The following is a 21,133-nucleotide window of genomic DNA, read 5'->3' as shown; positions in this document are numbered from 1 at the left end:
AGAGGAAAGGACAGAGACCTCCTACCATTGACCAAGACTGCAATTCAGGGTTTGACATCACTGCAGTGTCTGTGTCCACGTGGCTGCTATATGAGTTGGCAGAAATGGCTTGTTATGAGAAAAATAGTAGTTCTTCATGTATGCAACAAGTCCTCAGTTAAAACTTCTGGTTTATGCCATGTACAGATCTCCCTATAGAGAAACCTACTTCTTTCTATCTATATGAAACAGACTTAAAAAGAATTTTTTTCTGACAAAGGTTTTGGTTTTGTGTGAAAGTTTAATATTCTTAAGTCATAGTGACAACAGTATAAAGAATTCTTGGTAAAGGTTTTGTCTTTTTAAACACAAGGTCAAAGACTACAGTCAAAGAAAACTCTGCCATCACCTTGATAAGACACAGGGTTGTTTAAAGTGCAATTTAATAGCAAATTTAAGACATCCATTTCTCTTCCTGCAGCTGTTACTTATGCTTTCAACAGCACTGGTACTACTCCACTGTAAAACCAGGTTCTGCTCGAGTGCCAGATCTCCGTGGCTGAGTGTTCTTCGTTGGTATTTTCATTGCAGTAAAACTGTAAGAGCCAGAGGCAAGTCAGTGAGATTGAGATGGCTCGTGAGATCATCATGGCAAGAATGAATCATCTGCCTTGAAAATATAAATGTTTATGATCACTGCTTCTATTCTGCACATATATCCTTGGGACACACAACTTTTACAAGGGTGTTGGTATTTATATAATTCCATAAATTTAGACAGTGCATTACAAACACAATATGCAGTTGTAGTTATAAATAGCGGAGCAGCAGGATAGAATTTTCAACTAGCTCTTGTTTCCTACACTCCACAAATCAGATGTGTGGCACAAGTTAAGGAACTAAAGGAAAGAAAATATAGCTATTAGGCAATAAAAAATACCCCATGTGAGTCTCCCTATTTCAGGTGGTGAAATGGAAGGCTAGACTTCTACCAAGGAAAAAGAAAATAATCCAGTCCCTGAGAGTTAATGGCAACATTTAACCATGACTAAAAGACAAACAGCAGGTTCTGAAGTGGAGGTTTTGAGAACAGATTATTCTTGTGGTGTGTTTTCCCTGTCAATGTGACAAACTAACACCTGCCCCTAATAAGAAGCATTCTGATAAAGACATGCACAATATAATCAAAAGACTAAATTTGTTTCTAAATCTTGGCTGATGCTTCTTTTTTAGTGCTCACAACACTATGGATGTATGCACAACCCCATGAAGAAAACTAATCTCTGGGTGCTGTAGGAGCATTGTAATAATGTATCACAGCATTCTTTCAGATGGCCGACCAATAAATTCCCAATGTATATGCAAAAGGTAACCAGTAACTCTTGGTAAGCTTTCTAAACTTTGATAATGATTTTGAGGGTTTGCTTCAGGAGTGAATTTGTCAGGCAATAACTGTAACAGAAGTTAAAGCTCAATACTGGGTACCTGAGCTCAACCAGCAACCCAGCACTGATGCAAGCAGTTATAGTATCTCTTTTTTTTAATAAATAAAACCTTCACCCTCATTTCCATTTCTCTGCTCAATTAACAACTTAATTCAGGGAGGAAGAGGCTCCTGGTGGAAGCAGTACTTTTTGAGAGAGGTCAATTATGTCTTCCATATTTTACACTGGCTATATTATATTTATATTGGATATATCTTGTAACAGCTGAAGTGAAACAATGTATGCACTGAATTGCCATTTTGAAACTACACTGAAATACTTCTGGATGCTCAAGATACTCCACACACACCGGACCATAACTTCACATGAAGAAAATCCATCCTACTTGGCTCTGGGGATGGACTCACACACGTTTCATAAGAAGGTAAGAGACTCAGAACTCTGAAGCTCTAGAGCAGGGATCTGCATCTACTCTAGGGAAGGTCATACTCTGTGGCACTGCTGCCTTTGTGCCATGTGGTTATGGAATTACTCAACATGTTTTCCAAGGAAATGGCCATCTAGGGCAGAACAGATTAGGAAAGTGGTTTTAACAGCTCTCAGTATGTACTTTAACGCTTTTTGTTACACTGATGTCTTTCAAAAAGCATCAGTTGAGTAGAAAATGTGAGCCTTTACTGTCCATAACAGACATCCTCTATGGTGCTCCTTCACACTGAATTGATGGGGTTTCCCACGTGTCTTCATCTGCCAACTGAGTCATCTGTGAAGTCTGATCCACAGGTTCCTTCTCACCCTGGGCTTTTAATAATGCATCTTCTTGTCCTCCTTCTAACTGAAGGTCAGAGCTACAAGAACAACTAGATTCATCAGGTTTTTTCATAGAAGGCTCTGCTGTAGGTGTAGAGGACTGTTCAGTTTCTGCTTCAGCCTGTGGTTCTGTTTTAAGATGAAGTCCAAACATGTTATTTCTGATGAGGTATCGAACACACTGCAAAATCACATTCCTCTCGTGCCGGATGTCCTGGGCCAGTAACTGGAAATGAAAAAAAAGAGAAGATGATGCACATTTCCCTCTATTGCTCTGCAGCTGATACAAGCATAGCAACATATACTGATCTACTCAGTGATTTCCAACATCTTTCAAGTTAAACAGTTGGGTGTCTCACACAGGTCCTGGACACATGAGGCTGGAGACTGCCATACCAGAGAATGATGTTCTCAAATCACAGACTGTAATACCAGGCTATGCATTCCAGTATATGGAGGGTAGCAGGTCTGTTATCATTTTTCACACTTTCTAAGTTATACCGTGTCTGCAATTTCATATCCCATGCATTTTTAATTTAAACCCCTTATGAGTAAAAGATAAATACAAGGAAAGGGCATCTTTCATCAGGTACCAGACCATGGATTTAAACAGCAGTTAAACTGGTCTGGGCTATAATACATACACCAACCTAATTCTAGTAGCTTAATCAATGTGCTAGAGGCCTTCCTCATTGACTTCAACCTCATTAAGGTTCACTTTGGTAGTAGGAAAGAGAAACCTATCAGCCAGAGAGCCAAATGAACCTTTTTCAATGTGAGTGTCAGCAGAACTAGTAGTATGAACAAACAAAATCTGAGCCAAGAGGCTAAATTTGTAACTACCTGATCAGTTGCAGTAGAGCTGTATTACACACTGCAGGAGATTTGGCTAAGCTTGGATAGTAGTCACCAAGAAGCTTTTTTTGTTGTTTTGTTTTCAACAGTGGTTTAACCAGCCACTTTTAAGCCTGAGTATTTCTACTTAGATCAGTTGCGAAGAGGTGTTACAAGCAGCTGACATCTAAAATGAGCCTTCAGGAACATTCCATATGAACTAGGAGATGTACTTCAGGGCAGGCAAGGGACAGAGTGATGTTCTCTTTGTTTGACTGGGAGAAACCGGTGAATTCCCAAATGGCCAAATTAGGGCCCAGCAGGGCTGCAGAAATTACCCTATCAAAGACTGTATCTTTGATTTTTTAATGCAGGGATAGATATCAGTGGAGTGACAGTACACAAGCTTTTGATTTTGTCAGCACAGAGGATGACTAAACACACATTAGTGTTTGCATGTCCACAATAAACATGTTTTTGTAGTGCCCAAGCTCACTGCTGAATGACTGTCAAGAGACACCTGCAGCTATTCTCCTACCTCACTTTTGTTTTTTTTTAAATCATCATTGATACAACAACCTTTTTCTTAGCATTCTAATGCACTTTCTGGATCCATTTTGTAAAATTTCAATCTCACTCCCTCTCAAGGTTTTTGCACACTAACCATTTTTAATGACAGTGAAAGCCTACCTGCAAACCTCAGGCCCTCCTCTGTGATTCATAGCCACAGTACACATTCTTTAAAAACAACTCTGAGTAATTTGAAGAGGCAAAAAACCTCACTAAAATGCAATTTTAAAAATGGACTATACTGGCAAGCTTCAACTCAGGTTTCCTATGTACTGCCAGCTTCTCTGAGTATGTGGGACTTTATCTGACTTTCTTCCAGAGTCGTCATTGCTTTGATCACCAAAAACTTGGAAGAGCAAGTGAAAAAGGCAACTGCATGCTTAGGGAGCTACACAAGGGACAAACACTTCCTTTTCAGTCACTAGGAACGTTAATTCTTGGCAGCCTGTGCTAAAAAGACTACCAAGGGATTTCTCCCACATCAGCAGCTTGGGTTGTACCTTATCAGGTATCTCTTGCTGAAACATCCTGTGCTATTTCAGAGCTCTGATGTCAGTGGCACCCTGCTTTCTCATGTCTTTTGCCCACTGCAAGCTTTCCCTTGATGGAGAAGCTTTATGCCATTTATAGACTCACAAGAGTAGTACTGCTTTGGAGTAATAAATACAATAAAAGCTCCAAGGTTTTGTCAGAGCTTTCTAAAGAAAGACACCAGGTTTTGTGGCCAAATGGGTTGCTCTGCACTGCTACTGGGAATACCTTGGACTCACCCTAACAAACCTCCTTCTACCCTTCTGAGACACCAACTTGCTGCTCTTCAAGGTGCTGTCCCTTCCTCACATTGATCAAAACACGCCCAGAGAAGAAACCCTGCTACAAACAGGTTGCAGCTAAACACCACTCTGTATTTTAAGCCACCAGCACACTTCCCAATGAGATTTCTTTGCATGTGCAAAGTACTGTATGGTCTTCCAGCAGAGGAAGGCAGCTGAACAGCAAAGCTGGGAGCAAAAAGATCAGATCATGGCTGCTGGGATTACATACAACCCAAACCTACTGGATACTGCCACAGGGAAGGGAAGAGAAGAGAGAGGAACAAAGGGTTTGTTCCTTGTGCAGCTCATTTCAGACACGTGATTCAGTTGTCATCTCTTGCTTACCAAAGTGAGTTGTTACCTGAATGCATGCCAGGGTATTTCTATTTGTCTATTAAAGCATCTTCACTTCCTCCAAGTGAAATGCTCCCTTTACTATTCTTAAGCCAGGCCCTGTGCTAACAGACTGCTCTAACTTCCCACAGGGAAGAGGAGAAACATTCACAAATAGTTCTACTCTTGCACAGGAGGCATTATTTTAGCCTCTTACCATTTCCAGCAGAGTTGGACGGCGCTTGGGAAGGCGAGGTAATGTTTTCCTGCCCCGCTTATCAGGCCCTCTGGGGAGACGTGCGTTTGAATTCGAGCTCCTCAACGCCGTGCCTGCGCATTCTGGGCGGCTCTGATTTGGTTTCCGACTCTGAGGAGCAGGAGTAGTTTGAGGCGTATTTCTGAGCACAGCCTGGTTTCTCTCAGCTTTTGTTGCAGTCTTGACAGGGATTTCTTAAAGAAAAAGAATACACTTTCATCTCAAACTTAAAAGCCTCTTCAACATGCTCATATCCTCATGCACTGGCAGTTCGTTAGTACTGTTCTTGCTCACACAACCTGATGTGAAGATGTTCAAGGTTTACTTGCAGGAAGGGAGGGGTTTGTTTGGCTTGGGTTTTCTTTTTAAATACAAAGAATAATCTCTAAACATTCGCAGAAAGGAAAACAAGGTATTTCAATTCTACAGCACAAAAAAAAAAAATAAAAGGAGTAACACTTGACCGAGATTTCCAAACCTTTGCCCTCTTATCACTTAAGAAGTACTGTGCTTCACATTATAGCTTGCTGCAAATTTGGCTGCGGAGAAAATCATGATACAGTTAGGGCAGAGGATGCCCAAGTTCAATTCACTGTCTGCTAGATGCTCTCTAACTTTGGGTAGGCCACCCAGGGCAAGTAAGGCTTAGTAAATATTCACAAAAACAAGCAGCAGCAGCAGCAATCCCTCACCATCCACTGATGCATACACTCAGAGAAACACAAAATCCAAGTAACAGAGAGTTCAAGTCCTATTGCAACACCCAGAAGCCTTCTATGGAAAAAGCCCTTAAGGATGTGGAAATTAGTTCATGGAGTGACAACAACAGCTTTTTCCTGGCACTATTCAAACATGATTTGAAGCAAGACTGAAAACAGGTTCCTTATTTTCCCCCAACTATGGGAGAAAAGGCTTGGGAAATTTGATGACACACAACTTAATCAAAGACATTTTATGCCTCCTCTCTTGACCCAGGACATGCTGCTGAGAAAAGGACAGCAAAAAAAAGCCACCGTCCTGCTTGCAGTCCCTGTCACTGCAGTGTGACACAGGGTAGAAGGGGAGAGGAGAAGGGCAGAAGTTGTTTCCACACACACCTTCGGGCTCACTGTCGGATGCGCTGCCATAGTTGACCGACAGCGAGCTAAGGGCAGAGGTCACCTGCCTGGGGACAACTGTCGTTCCCAGTCTTCCATCCTCCTCAGCTGCCTCATCCTTGTCAGATTCTGCAGGGAAAGAAAAGGCAAGAGGGATTTTTCCCAACAGCCAGCCTTGCTGCCAAATCCCCATCTCAGCACCACACACACCTGATGTTGGGCGCCATTGCGCAATGGTGCTGTGGATGACAGAAAACCCCCCCAAAAGTTTCCTGAAGCTCAGCAGAAAGGTGAGCTTTCTGCTTCCTCCTTTGCATACCAAATAGAATTATAAATCTTATTATTGAGTGTAGGTAAAGAGAGAGAGAGAGGATTTCATAATATATTTTGAAGTCTTGCTGGATTTAGTTCTGAGATGGAGGAGAAGGATTTAGAAGCCAATCAGGGGAAATTAAAAAAAAAAAAAAAGGAGAATCAAAAAGATGCACCTATTCAGTAAAATCATAGATTTGTGCTGTATATTTTTTTTTAATTCTACTTGGTTATATTGTATTTGTTATTATTCATTCTGGTTATCTTTCTCAATTATATAAAAAGTTGCAACTAGCTTCAATATTGTTTAATTAAGGGCGACCACATTCCTTTTCTACCTACTATAAGAGAGGTCACTAGCTGTACTTTGGCATAATTAGACCTTTTATCATTAAGTAAAGCACAAATGCTGCAGGGAAATATAGAGATATTTAAGCATACTTAAGTTTCCCAACACGCAAAGATTAATGGAGTAAACAAATTGCAAAGGGATGCTGAGTTCTTGTTCTCACTAATTGAAGATTGTGTTTTCAAAAGGAAAAACTCAGCATCAGACATCTTTCCAGGGAATGTATTCTACCCTTGTTGCTAAAAATAGCCAGAGTATAAGTCAGCTTACATGCCATATTCTAGGAGTACTGCTGACTATATTATAAATAGTTAGATCTGAAGAATTCATATTGCTGCCAGCACGAGGAAACAAGACATGCTCACAAAAAAAAAAAAACAACTCAACAAAAAACCAAACCCAAAAAAACTTAAGCAGGAATACTTTAGAGAACACACACATATGGAGAATATCAAGAGTAATAATACAGCAAAGAACAGAATTAAAAGTAAAATCCTGACATTTTAAGTAATTCACTTAACTCATACAAGGAAATCCATTTGTTTTCACTTTCTAAATACTGTTGCTTTCAAAACTACAAAGGGATATTTAACAGTCTTTAAAAATAATTTGGCTGTTCAAGTACTTCATCTTCTTCTGGTTTTATAAATATTTTCTTATCTCTTTTATGTTAATTTAGCAACCTACGTTGGTGCTGCATGGCCTTTAGACTACTGTACTACCTACATCCGAACATGTAACGCTGCACAAAACTTCATGTCAGACTTCCAAAATGGTGACTAGCAAGCACAAAGTCTCAGCATCTAAACTTAAAACAACCATTTAAAATAAAATTTCTCCAAGTTCCTTCATCTTACCGACATCACCGTTTGCCAGAAGACCAAGAGGGTCAACGTCTTTCTCATATGCTTGGCCCGCCAAAGCATTTTGTTTTTCATGTTCCTTTTCACATGTGCTGTTTTCTGGTCCATTGGCTTCATTTTGAGTTTTAGGTCCATGATAATCGCCACCATTTTTCCTAAATTTCTTCCAGAATGGACGCCATTGTCTTCTCCTGTGTCTTCGTTGATGCCCAAGAGCCTCTCCATTTTCTGGAGGTTTCCACATACCCTTCATTTTGCTGGAGAATAGAAACAGAAAGCTCATACAGATGATAAGCTATGAGAATAAAAACAACTGATGTAACCAAATGGCTCAGGCCCTTGTTTAAGGCTCAGCAACACAGAATGATGCCAGGACTTAGTCCAGCTCAGCTAACACGAGGTGACAGACCATAAAATCAGTCACACCTCATCTCAGGCAGGGCAATGGGACAAAGCAGGAACTGAATGAACAGTTTGAAGCTCATGACTTTTAGTTTTTAGTTTTCAACAAGGCCAAAGGTACATGGGCTAAGAAAGTTCCTCAATAACCTGCGGCACGAGGACACGGTGTTTTCATTTTGGATAACAAAGTCAACAAATACTCTCTTCACTTAAGCATTAAAGTCATTCAAAACAGAGCCAACATGAAGTTATAAGGAAAGCATCTACTATAAACATTCTTTCAGTGCTGAAGTCTCTTTTTTCCAGTTACAGCTCTGAGAAGCATCTTGCTGCACCAAATCCATTCAGCCATCTGACACCATCAGCTGCAATGACTACCTACTCCCGCCTCCAACCAACATGCCATTCATCTTTTCCATTCCAAGGAAAAGGAATAAAAGAAATGTCCATCAGAATAATGCATTTTTAGGACCTGAAACAAAAGAACAAGTCCTGAAATACAGGAAGAGCACAGCATGCTGGTTCCACTTATCTTTCACAGCTCCATCATCTTCCAGGTTTGTCCTATAAACACATGTTATAGGAAGATACCTGGAAAGCTTAAAATCTGGTTGAATTCTATAGATATAAGAATCAATGTGACCAAGAGAGAAAAGCAAATATAGAAGGGACAGCTGAAGCTTTCTGAAAGTATTTATTTCCAAGCAACAGAAGCTTAATTCAGGAAAACAGGACTGTAACTAATCATCAGTACATTGCAACAGCAAAAATGACACAAGATCTCCTGTCCTGAATGAGCCCCATGGTTTGTTCTGATCAGTCCTCCCTGCCTCAGCCTCACCTCTAGCACAGCTGAGGTCCTATTATTCCTCATGTGGGATGCTGTGTTCATGTCTGGCATTGCTAAAATCTTGCAGCAAGGTTAATATTTTGTGACAAAGGACTTCTTTTTGTTTGTCTTCATTCTGAGGTCTAAACAAGTCATTTAGTAACCCATTCTTCTTGAGTTACAAGAATCAGTGTATAACTACACTTTATTCACCTCTTGCACCTATGCAATCTTTCTAGGCCTCCATCACACAGCCCTTTCAAGCCACCCACTACTTTGTTCAGAAATGTTCCTGTTACCAGCATTCCTCTCTTCCATGCTTTTCCAGCTTTATCAAGTCCGCCTTTAGAGGAGAACAAGGCCAGTCATAGCACTCAAAATTACTTTATATCACAACAAAACATATTGAATTTCATTCTCCAGTCACTTCACGACAGTGTCTAACACTGATTGCTCATCCCTGATGCCATCACCCACCACAGTGTTCCTGTGGTACAAGTGGCAAGCCACTGCCTTCCTGTGCATCAGTCCCTCACCCACAAAAGAAGGCTAATATTATCTCCAATGATTCAACTCCAACAAGAGAGAAAACTGCATTTCTGAATTTGTCCAACCATACTCTAAATTCAGCATGTTGTACAACCTAGAAGATATTGAGCAAATACAGGCTTAATTAAAGCTGTTGTCCTTGACCAAGGGTTAAAACCAACCATCTAAATTCTCTGGGGCCTCAAACACCCAGAAAGAAACCTCAAGGTCAAAAATATGTCCCAACAAACACCAGCCTGGTATCTGCCTTCTGCCATTCCCTTGTGGAAGACATCCTGCTCTTCACTCTCCATTCAGAGGGCATGGAGAGCTGTGCACTATTACTCAGGTGTTGTGAGACACCAGGCAGGCTTCCCAAGTGGTCCTTCTGCATATCTGATCTCACACACAGGGATGCTGAGACTTAGGAGTTGCAAAGCACTTCAGACAACCACAAATGAAAAGCACCATGGAAGTGTTAAGCATCTAATCCTTTCTAAATCTTCCTTAGCCATTTGCTTTAATAGTACAGCTTGCAGGGAACAAGCTGTATTCTATTTTTTCCTCACACATCAGTAAATTTGCCAGATAAGCACCAATTGCAGTATCTTTACTGGATAGCTCACCAAGTCAGGAGTGCTAAGGGGAGGGAGGGAAGAAAAATAAGAGATTTCTAGAATGAACTAGAATAAAAAGTTGTTACGCAGAAGTGAGGAACCTGCAATTTTGAGGGCTTTTTTTTTTTTCCAAACAGTTTTCCAGATATAAACCTACTAACAAATGTAACAGCATGGAATTGCTGATGGACATTTAAGGCTACTTGATGCATCTGACTCACAGCTACAAAAGTTAGCAAATAAAACCTGTAGATATCAAACAGTTTGTTACTGTGACAAAGAAATGTCACAATATATATGTTATAAATATACAATATATATGTTTGCAGCTTGAGTTTCAATGCCCAGGTTTGGTTCCTTGGGTGTAAAGCACTCCTGCAACTTTATATCCTTTAAAGGAAGTTTTATTCAGTCTTCTATAAACCTTTCCTTTCAAGCATGAAAGGTAACTGGTTGAGTGGGGGCAGGCAAGCGCTGGATCTTCTGAAGAACAAGCTGCAACAAGGTAATTTGCACTGTCCACATTTAATAAATTACACTAACTTCTTATTCTGCACTAACTCAACCATTTTACCATGGTGCAAGCTAGCAAGTTTTGTTTTGTTTGCTGTCATCCCCTACACAAAAAGCTAGGCAAACCCCAGCTGCACTTCTATGTGGCAGAAAATGGCATTTAGCAAGAGCCCCTTAGGACTGAGTCTGCTCCTGCCTTCCAGCTCAGTCTTTCCAGTATAAACAAATGATATTTTAGGAGTGTGGCTCATTTTAACAACTTTTTTTTAAAAAAAACAATCTTCCCACAGGTCCTAAAGCAGAGCTAATGAAGTTAGCTAGTTCCACCTAACAATGAAATAGAGAGAGAAGAACAAAACCATGCTGGAAAATAATTTATAAGGCAGTGAACAGATAAAAATCCAAGACAAGTAAGCACTAGCTCAGAACAATGGTAGCAGATAGATTTAACTTTATTTTCATATGGTTTTCGTTATAACTTAAGTAGTGCTGCTTCTTTTTTCTGCCCTCCATCATCTTTATCTCCCTCCCCTCTTCACCTGACTACTGATTTATCATCAGAAAGGAGAGAGAGTAAGAACAAAATCTCTGTTGGCCATTTTCAGGTAATAAAGGATCAAATCCTGTGGAATGTTGCATGACTTTTGCCCCCATTACTACTTCTTCAGAGACCAAGGTTATGCTGATCTAATGAATGGCCACTAGAAAGTGGTTTTCTCAAACAAGCCAGAGTACCAGATTTTTCATGTACTTATTGTTTCATTTAACTGAAGTGTACTTTGGAGCACTATGAAGTAAACAAAAGAATATTACATCAGCAGTTTGTCAAATGGCCTGTCCTCTCTTAAAGGGCAGCCAGATTCTGCATACAGTGGAAGCAGCAAGTGCTGGGAGACCATGGTAAGAAAGCATACTTTTGAATTCAGTGGGAGGAAAGCAACAAGCTTGCTTCAAAACACTTACCCAAACTGCTGGGTAGTCAGCACTTCTCCCCTTTCCTCCTTCTGTGTCTGCATTTCCTTCTTCCTTTCAATGTTTGCCAAAGTAGGAAAATTTCTAGAAGAAAAAAAATAGTTTCACTGGCTCTTAAACGATTCACTGTAGTTTCTCAATTCCCCCTTTACCAAATCAGCTTTCCCTATAAACATTACAGATTTTTTAAATGTTTCAATGAAGTTCAACAGACTGTTTCTTTCTTAAAAAAGCATTAGTGAGGAAAAGATACCTGAGTGCATTTAGGCTTACATATCCAGATGCAATGAACAAAACAAAACAAAAATTAAAGATATCCCATTAGCATTCTTAGATATACCAAACCACCAAGCAAGGTACAGACAAATAGTTTGGTTATAGTCATGGACCCTCTCTGCCCCAACACATAACAGCATGATTTAGTCCTCCTACATTATTTCTATGGAGCTTCAATTGGATTATTTGAATGACATGCCTTTAGCAAACTAACTGCTGAGTTCTTCTAAATTAAAAAAAAAAAAAAGGCTATATGAACAGCTTCTGGGTGCACAAGATTCCTTTAACCTGACAGAGACAAAGCACACACGTGACAAAGTTCCTTCTTGAGCAATATTTAGCATCATGCTTGCACACTGACCTCAACTTCACCAGAATTGCTGCCCCTTTTTAATTCCAGGTTCAAGAAAAATTGCCAGATCATGCAGATGAAAAGAAATCTACTGTTACAAGCATCTCCCAACCCATCCCATCTCTTCCATTCCCCACCTCCCTTAACATCCTTCCCTCCAGACAAATGTCTCACTGGTTCTAACACGCAGAGCCTGGGCAGCAGGCTTTTTACCATCAAAGCCCAAAATGGCTGCACTACTTGCTCTGCAAATATTAGTTAGCTAAATGCCAGTGCTTTGAGATAAAGGTGGTAAATGAGAAACACATGCACATGCTTCCCCAGCTTCTGTATAGGAACACAAAGAATAAATATTTGATGTCTATTAAAATGGAGTAAAGAGAAACATAGAACAGCTTCTCACTAAAAATAACTATCAAAAAGACATGGATCTTTCTTTAAATATTTAATCTTATCACATGCATTTTCCCCATATTACAGCATGAATGCTAAGTGTCACATTGATTCAAGACAGCGTCAACCACGTACCAAGGGAAAAAGAGAAGCTTTTTCTACAAGACAAATCTAAACACACTACAGAACTAGTCCTCTTTAAGAGGATTTGAACATTAGCTGTCAACATGTATTTTCTTTGGATTTCTCCCAGAAATCTGCCATACAGCTCAAGTGAGCACAGGGATGTGATGTTTTACCTCTGCTCCTCCCTGTAAGTTAGATTTGTTCATCCATGTTACAACACTCCCAGCACACAGCAAATGTGCAATGAACTCTTTAATCTCAAAAGCTTTGCATTGACAAAGACCCCTGTGCACCACAGTTTTAGGAGAAGGTGCTTTCCTTCAAACACAAAACCTCCCAGGAGGACAGAAGCCATAAAACAAGTAGTTATGCTCAAAACATCCCCAAGCTTACTGTAGAGATTGCAGGGGGGGAGGGTGTTTTAAATATAAGGGAAGACCCTAAATACTAGAGCAAAGGAGTCTTCAAATGCTCCAGCACTTATGCTGATTAAGGACATATTCAGACACGCTCTCTCAACACGATTTGAGACATGACTGCCTCCCACTTTCATTCCTGTGAGTTACCACTCCCTCCACGAGCCACCGTAATGGACTGCACCAAGGCTTTCAGTTCCATTTAACTGCCAAGACTGACAGATTTCTCCTCAACCACCCTTCCAGCTGACACAGGCAGTAACTGACAGCTGGCGAGAGCTCAAGTCACAAGTCCCAGTATGCCTGCAGAAGCACATCTGAAGGCATCTGTAGGGGCTGTGTTTATCTTTTCCATCTCTTCTCAAATGTTAAATAGCATTTTACTCACTGTCTTTACCTCATGCCTTTACTGACTGAGCCCCTCCACATAAAAAGCCATATGCTTAAATCCCAAGAGCTGACTTGGGTTTGCAGCCTTCTAAGATGGCAAGCCCTCCACCTTTCCTAAGAAAATGATGTTCCTAAAATGTTACCTACAAACACCACTGAAGTAGAAGTACTCCAGCACTTATGCCTTGCAAACAACTGTCAGAGCTCGAATACAAAGAGCTTCATCAGTCCCCACAGGGCTTTACAAACCTAAGCAACTTATTGTAAAAGGGAGAGTTAAACCAGGATGTGATGGTCTGGCACAGCAGACTTCACAAAGCCAGTAGAGCCTGAGAAGGCAGCCCTTTTCATAGCAGCTGCAGTTCCCAACAGTACACACTTCTACAACACAAAGCTTTTCAAATTAAATTGATAATATCAGAAAACTGATTTTCAGGTTAAGATAAGTATATGAACTATATCCCAACAAAGTGAGACATGCAGGTAAAGGATACCCTAAGCTTCTAGAGACAGGATACAGTGACACTGAGCCTAATCAATAACACATGTGTTTCAGGGAATAGATTTTTTTTGATAAATGAGTACACTGGCCAGAGCCATGCATTTTTTTATAGGCCAGCATACTTTATCTTGCTCTCATAAACATTGGAGTAAAGCAGCTCTTAGCAAGCAGTGAAGAAACAGAGCTTTGCCAACATCTAACAGAAAAGAGACCTGTTTCTGTAGCAGTTTATACAATGAATTCCTGAGTCAAGAGCTATACAAGTTCATCATTTTATTAGGAACAGCACTGTGAGCAAAATGCCTCAAAAATTTCTTGAGCTGGTCTTAATTGCATATGCACAGCCAACAGCAAAGGAGACATGGATAGCCCAAAGGGAATAAAAATGACCCAACAGAGCTGAAAAAATTTTGGCTTAACTTTCCCACATCTGATTTAACCATATGTTAGCTGAGGCAGTTCCATTGCTGATGTATCCCAGCAGATCAGAGTAAACTTTATTGCATCTATGTTTACCTTGATCTGTTGACACATCCCTTCTACTTTGCTTTGTCTCCTCTACTTTTACCAAGTTACAAGAAATTATTTTCCATATTACATACTTTGCTAGCATGAACACAACACCAGGGAGGATTCCAAACTACTCTAGGATTATCATTATTCAACTAGAAAACTACAAATTAATCAGAAGTGGTGTGTTTAACAGTACTGGGCTTCAAGCACAAAGCACATGCTCAGCCTGTGAGATGTACTGCAAGGAAATACAACAGACAATTCCTATCTGAATAAACCAATGCCAAGAGAATAAAGAAAGCGGGGCAGAAAGGGGAGAATTTACAAGCAACACACAAGCTCAAGAAAATCCCCCAACGTTATATTAGGAGCTAAGCAAAAGTAAATTCAATGATTTGCTTTAACACTAAAGCAGCCTTGCCACATTCTTGCTAATAACCATTGCTCAAGAAATGTTGGTGAGAAACAGATGGGCTGGCAGGACCCAGATCTCGCTTGTGGAGTAGGGAAGACAGCAATACCTCATTCTGACACATTGAGGAAATGCATTGCAGATAATTCTCTTTAAGCTCATGTTAAAGAAAAAATATGCTGAAGACAGCACATTTCTCAACACTTGGAAGGGACAGGACAAATCAAAACAAGAAAAGTTGATGTCAGACTTCACAACCATCTGTCTGCAAAACACAGGGAAACCTTGAGATCCCATAGAACTTCATCTCTATTGCTCTTTATTTAATTAGTTTTCTTGGCTCAGCAGGTTCAACACGAAAACAGCATTCCAATCCAGCATGCTTCATCCAGAGATAGTCCTTACCAGCTCTCCTCCTCCTCCTCCTTCCTCTATGAGAGTAAGGCTACACTTTAAACACAAGCTCTTTCTTGAAGATTTTAAGCAGGATACACAATTGAGCAACACAGCAGCTAATTAAGAAGAAAAATCTCAACTCTGCAAGTAATTATTTATAACGGCTGAAAGAACAAGCAAGACAGGATGCAGCATGGAAACACACATATTAAATCATGGCAACCTAATTAGGAAGAAACTATTAATGACCTAAAAAGATTCGTTCTTAGCTCTGATTGGAGCTTCTAGAATGAAAAAGGTTTTTTCTTGTCACTGTAAACCAAAACTGCTTAATAGCTCAGACTCCCTCTGGTGTCCCTCTTTTCTGTACAATGCAGTGTTTACTGTGAGTCAACAACAGACCTTCAGTACTAAACTGATGCTTTGCTGGTGACCCAATTAATGCTGCACAAAAGTTCCAGCTGGCCTTCTCTCTCTGCCTGCCTCCCATGCCCCCGCCCCTTTTTTTTTTTTTTAATTAAAGAAAGAAGGATGCTCATAGAGCTTCCTCACTGTACAAAGAGTAACAAAAGCCACCCAGGTAGTCATTCTACACCCATCCATCACGGCTAAACACGATGCCCAAGAAGGCTTGAAGTACCAAGATAAGGCACTACTCCATCTAGTGGCCTTGGCTCAGACAGTCCTAATCCCATTCTGCCTTTTCTGGTTGGTGCCTGTGACCACACGACTTCATGTCCCTTGATTTTGCTGTGCTGCACCGAGCAAAGGCTTTCAGCAATGCTGTATTGCAGCCAAATCACAGTCACCTATAAAACCAACACGAGATCCTTCAGAAGCTCAGCAAAACCATCTCAGGCAGAGCATCACCCTTACAATTAAGTTTAGATAAAGGCTGCTGTGATTTGCAGCAAGCACTCCCCACAAACAATATCCATAATTTTATGTTCAATTCCCACTTCCCTAATGTTCTAGTAGAGCACATACTGACATATACACCTTAAACACCATTTCAACACTTAAACCTCAGCCTCAGCTGCTAGATAGGAACTCTCCTGAACATTTCCCAAAACAGAGAAGCGTATGAAAAGTTGGAAAAAAGAGAGTAGCAAAGCCTCTCTCAGAGACTGCGTATGAGTATGGATCTTTTACCTTGGAGCTACTGTTAGAAAATTAGATCACCAAAGAATCACAACAGTAATACGTAGACTGAAAGCAAATAAAAACCAAGCCCTCAAGCATCTTTTGAATAAAGGAAAACTTGGAAGGAGAACTAATATAGCACCAAAACTTGCCTAATCTAACACCAAACTTCTATTTGCAGAGATCACAACCAATTTCTGTCTGGGTAATGATGGCATTTTAAAAAAGGGAGAAAATAATCTCTTGTTTCTCAATCAAAAAAGCTTTTCTTTTTTTTTTTTTTAAGAACCAATGGATTATTTTAATTTGTAAAAAATGAACAGCAGGTGCAACAGTTGATTGCTGTGATGTGCTGACGTAGTGGTAAGATTTCCTTTCACCTTTCAGAAATTTGCAGAAAAAGCTGAAACCATGTCCAAAGAAAAATTAAAGCCTCCAAGAATGAAATTACACGGGGAGAAATTTTGCTTCTCCATACAGGAAAAAAATGGATGGGAGGCAGTTAAAAAATTCTACAATAAATTCCATTAATTTTTATTTTTCAACAAAAACAGTGCAAAGTTGTATTAAGGGAAGTGAAGTTCAAAGCCAGAACACATTAACATTGTCTTCTGACATGGATGCAAGGTGGATACATCAGTAGGATTCCATCAGGCCACTGGATTTATTTTCACTTAAAAAAACCCATGTGACTAGTACACTGTCCTAGCTCATCACCACTGATCTCAAAATTAAATTTATATCACTTCCTATTCTGCATACAGGACTCTTGCTCATGGAAACAAAACTCTTGCACTGATCACTTGCAAGACTATATTCTAAATTATCAACAGAAGTGAGGAAAGCCTGCAGCATCTTTCTCCTGCTGGGAAAACGTGGATTTTAATCCATTGAACTCTGAAGGAAAAAAAACAAATCTAGGAGATAAATTCTTCAATCCTGGGCAAGATAAAAGCTACACCCTGTTACATCACAGGATAAGAAAAAGTGAGAAATACTGCTTATAGGAGAATTTCACCTTGCACCCTGCATACAATGTAAGTTAGGCTACCTGAGAACAGTATCATTCACAGTTTTTGTTCTCTTTCATTAGAAAAACATCAAGCAATACAGAAAGCCCTTAAAAATTAGGAAAACTCCCTGGTGTGGTCTACTGGGACAACTTAGCCGAGGAAGTGTGCACACAGTATTACAGTTGTAGTCAGTAGTTCCAGATTTTTAAGCTTTTAAAAACCACCACACAAACACTTCTGACCTAAAATGTGATCTGTGGTGAGGCTAAAAGGAATGAGACATTCACCTAACCTGGGATACCACATCAAGCATCTGGGAAAGCTGCTTCCTTCTCAGCTGATACCTTGCCTTCTATTATAATCGTTTAAGTTATTATAATCTCTGCAGCTCACACTCTCCTGGCTCATGCACCCTGACACAGTTCACTGCTGCAGGAATTTTCCATGGTCGACGGAACAGCAGAAACAGCAAGTTATGTGCTGCTCCTGCCCTTCAGCTGTCATCTCATGCTTACATAGGGAAAATACAGTAAAACAAATCCATAGGCCAGAAGTCTTACCTTTTTCTTTCTTCTCTCCATCTAGCAATCTCTTCTGGACTATCTAATTTTATTCTTTTAGCACCAGGTGCATGTGCCTAAGGAAAAAGTATTTTACAGGTGCTTAAAAGGGGAAGGAAAAAACTCGCAAATTAAAAAAGAAAACATCATTACGTCAGGCATAGTGGTATCACACTGTTTTCATCTCCAAAACTGGTGTGAGTGTACACAGAGATGATAAAATGAATCCATTAAGAAAACCCCATAGTATTTAACAAATTTTCATCCACAATATTGTCTTGAAATACATACTCCTCAGAGATGATACATTTTCTTTCCAAATGTATGAAAGGAAACTACTGAAGAATGAGAAAAGGGGCTATGGTAAAGATGCCACAGACTCCTATTTTGGGCCCAGAGGGTTACCTACATTCTTCCAGTGTATCTGAACGATCTTCTCATGGGCGCTGAAAGTGCAACCTTCTTCTGAACACTGCAAGATAAGAGGGTGAACTTAAAACATACCAATTTACACAAATTATAAACAAGCTTTTGAGCACACTTCAAATAAAGTCAGTGCCAGTTGCATGTAGTTTGTTGCATAGGCTGTGAAAGTTACCCTGTTTTCTAACAAAGGTGATTGTAAAAACAGCAAGCAGGGATAATGTACTTTTAAATTTCATCTGGTTTTAGAATAACTGGTGTAGGCAATGTATCTGATAACTGAAGAGAAAGTGAAGTTTACCCAAGATAAAAATTTGTAAGACTCTTCAATTTCAAATTTTGGTACTTGCAAATTTTGATAATTTTCAATAAAGGAAATTTTTTAAATGTTTCCACACAAAAACTGCACATGCTATAGTGGTGTCAATGAACTAATTCCTATGACTTAGTAATACTTCACAAGAAAAACAGTTTAAAAGGCTTCAGTAATAAAATCAAAAATACACCTGAAGCCTCCCCAACATACAGCATTTATACCCCACTAATACTTGACAAAGCGCTGGAATCTCATTCCTATGTCTACTGTTCAAAGAGTGACTACAGCTGTTTGTCAGGCACAAAGGAAAAAATCAAAGTGTGAATAAAAGAAGCCAAACTCATTAACCTGCTTATGCTGTGAAATGTGTTCATCATACTTCTCCTGATTTTTATAGCCACGGTCACAGGTATCACAGTAATGAGAGAAAACTGGCTCTTTTTTCTTTTTGGTCTGAAAAAAAAAAAAGAAGAAATCTCAGGATTGCAGTTACAAGATATTCCTGTGTTTAGTTAGTCATGAAACACTATTATTATTTTTGTTAATAAAGTAGTTACATGTTTCAAAGGTTTCAAAGACAAGCTAACATAATACAAAAGTTAAGTTCCACTTACTTATTTTCTAAACAAAGTGCCCTGCACTCAGCTCTTCCCACTACCACGTTTCAATCAATTATTGCTTCTGCAAACACACCAGTCAACTGGCACGGACTTCCAGAGGGCTGTGAGATTTAGGCTAAAGCCCCATGTTCTTCTCTAGCAAGACAGACTATGACTGTTCTCCCATGACAGGCACAAGTTCAGAGGGCAGCACAGACCCTGCCTTCTCCTGCTACACACATCAGTGCCATCTGGCTGGCTGGTCTTGACCTTGTAACAGAGCACTAGCGTAATTTAGGCACTTGGGCATCACCACCGTAGGGCAACATAAACCTGTGTAACAATTTGGCTGACATGTATCTTTCAAGAGTTACAGACTGTCACATGTTTGCTCTCTTCTAGGGGCAAGCAGGTCAGACAGGAGAGCGGGATCTCTATAGTGCCTTGGGACAAGTCCCATCAGACTGACACCATCACAGAATGGCTTGGGTGGGAAGGGACCTTCCAAGATCATCTGGTTCCAACCTCCCACCATGAGCAGGGACAATCTATGACTAGATCAGGCTGCTCAAAGCCCCATTCAATCTGGCCTTCAACACTTCCAGAGACAGGCCCGTCACAGCTCCTCTGGGCAATGTGTGCCAGTATCAGTATCTCATCCCCTTCATAGTAAAAAAGCCTTTTGTCAAATCTAAATCTACTCTGCTTCAGTTTAAAACCATTATTCCTTGCTGTATCACTACAGGCTGTACTATGAAGTCTTTCTCCTAAGTTCCCTTAAAGTACTGAAAGGATGATGCAGGGTTCCACCTAAAGCCTTCTCTTCTCCAGGCTGAACAACCCCATTTCTCTCAGTCTTCACCTCCACCACCTAATCATTTTCGTAGCCTTTCCCTGGCCCCATGCCAACACGTACATGTCCCTCTTGTGCTGGGGACCCCACTCCATACCTTTGGCTTGTTATTTTCTTCTGGGCAATGTTTACTAAATGCAGGCGCTTGCTTGCCCTGCCGTTTCTGGGAGAAATTACCACTTCCACCTTCAGAACAGAGGAAAAAAAAAAGATGAGCCATTCACAGATACACCTGGCAAAACACCACCCCCGCCTACCACTGTGGGCAACAGAGGAGGATCTAGGGAAGAGATAAGAGAGGGCTGCATGACCAACGTGCTTGGAGGAGAGCCCTGGAGCCCCAAGGCCCCTGCCGATGGGATGGGATGGGAAGGGAAGGAGCCCACGGGCCCAAGGGACGGCTCCTGCCCTGCCCCTGCCCCTCACCAGCGTGCGGGCCCCGCGCTCCGTAGGCCGGCGGGAACCAGGAGCCCGGCGAGCTGTAGCCATGAGGGGGAAGGAAGCTCTCGGGCTGCGGGTAGCTCTGAGCCGGAGGGTAGCCCTCGGCGGGCTGGGGGTAGCCCTCGGGCTGCGAGAAGTTCTGGGCAGGCTGGGAGTAGCTCTCGGCGGGAGGGATGCTCTGGGCGGGATCCGAGTAGCTCTCGGCGGGCGGGTAGCTGTCGGCGGGTTGCGAGTAGGACTCGGTAGGCTGGGAGTAGCTCTTGGGCTGCGAGTAGGTGTCGGCGGACGCGTAGGTGCTGTCGGGCGGCGGGTAGCGGCCGGGCGGCGGGTAGGGCACGGGGGCAGCCCAGAAGCTCGCGTCCCAGGAGGGCGGCGGGCAGAAGAAGGGCGGGGGGATGCCCGGCGGAGGCAGCCCCGGCGGGGGTGGCGGGTACCAGGCGAAGGGGTTCATGTCGGGCTCGGAGAGGCCGCCCGGCTGTGCAGAC

General features: G+C 41.2%; 1 protein-coding gene across 1 annotated transcript; it reads right to left on the bottom strand.

Moving 5' to 3' along the window:
• Nucleotides 1-260: 260 nt before the first annotated feature.
• NUFIP1 (nuclear FMR1 interacting protein 1) lies at nucleotides 261-21,114 on the bottom strand. The gene is made up of 10 exons (XM_066571393.1): nucleotides 20,634-21,114; nucleotides 20,305-20,393; nucleotides 19,104-19,208; nucleotides 18,426-18,488; nucleotides 18,017-18,093; nucleotides 11,516-11,608; nucleotides 7,658-7,920; nucleotides 6,140-6,268; nucleotides 5,004-5,236; nucleotides 261-2,460 (listed from the first exon to the last, which is right to left on the bottom strand). The coding sequence occupies exons 1-10, from the start codon at nucleotides 21,097-21,099 to the stop codon at nucleotides 2,122-2,124; spliced, it is 1,857 nt and encodes a 618-aa protein (XP_066427490.1). The 5' UTR covers nucleotides 21,100-21,114; the 3' UTR covers nucleotides 261-2,121.
• Nucleotides 21,115-21,133: the final 19 nt, after the last annotated feature.

This window comes from Molothrus aeneus, chromosome 2 (genome assembly GCF_037042795.1).
Source record: "Molothrus aeneus isolate 106 chromosome 2, BPBGC_Maene_1.0, whole genome shotgun sequence".
In the NCBI taxonomy this organism is placed as follows: domain Eukaryota; kingdom Metazoa; phylum Chordata; class Aves; order Passeriformes; family Icteridae; genus Molothrus; species Molothrus aeneus.
This window is presented reverse-complemented; position numbering and strand designations above follow the sequence as displayed.

Excerpts from the sequence above, each read along its gene's own strand:
- NUFIP1 (XM_066571393.1), bottom strand. The coding sequence starts at position 21,099 with ATGAACCCCTTCGCCTGGTACCCGCCACCCCCGCCGGGGCTGCCTCCG. Across the intron at positions 20,394-20,633 it reads AGCGCGGGGCCCGCACGCTG|GTGGAAGTGGTAATTTCTCC; the intron begins GTGAGGGGCAGG and ends TCTGTTCTGAAG. Across the intron at positions 11,609-18,016 it reads TGGAGAGAAGAAAGAAAAAG|AAATTTTCCTACTTTGGCAA; the intron begins GTAAGACTTCTG and ends TTTTTCTTCTAG.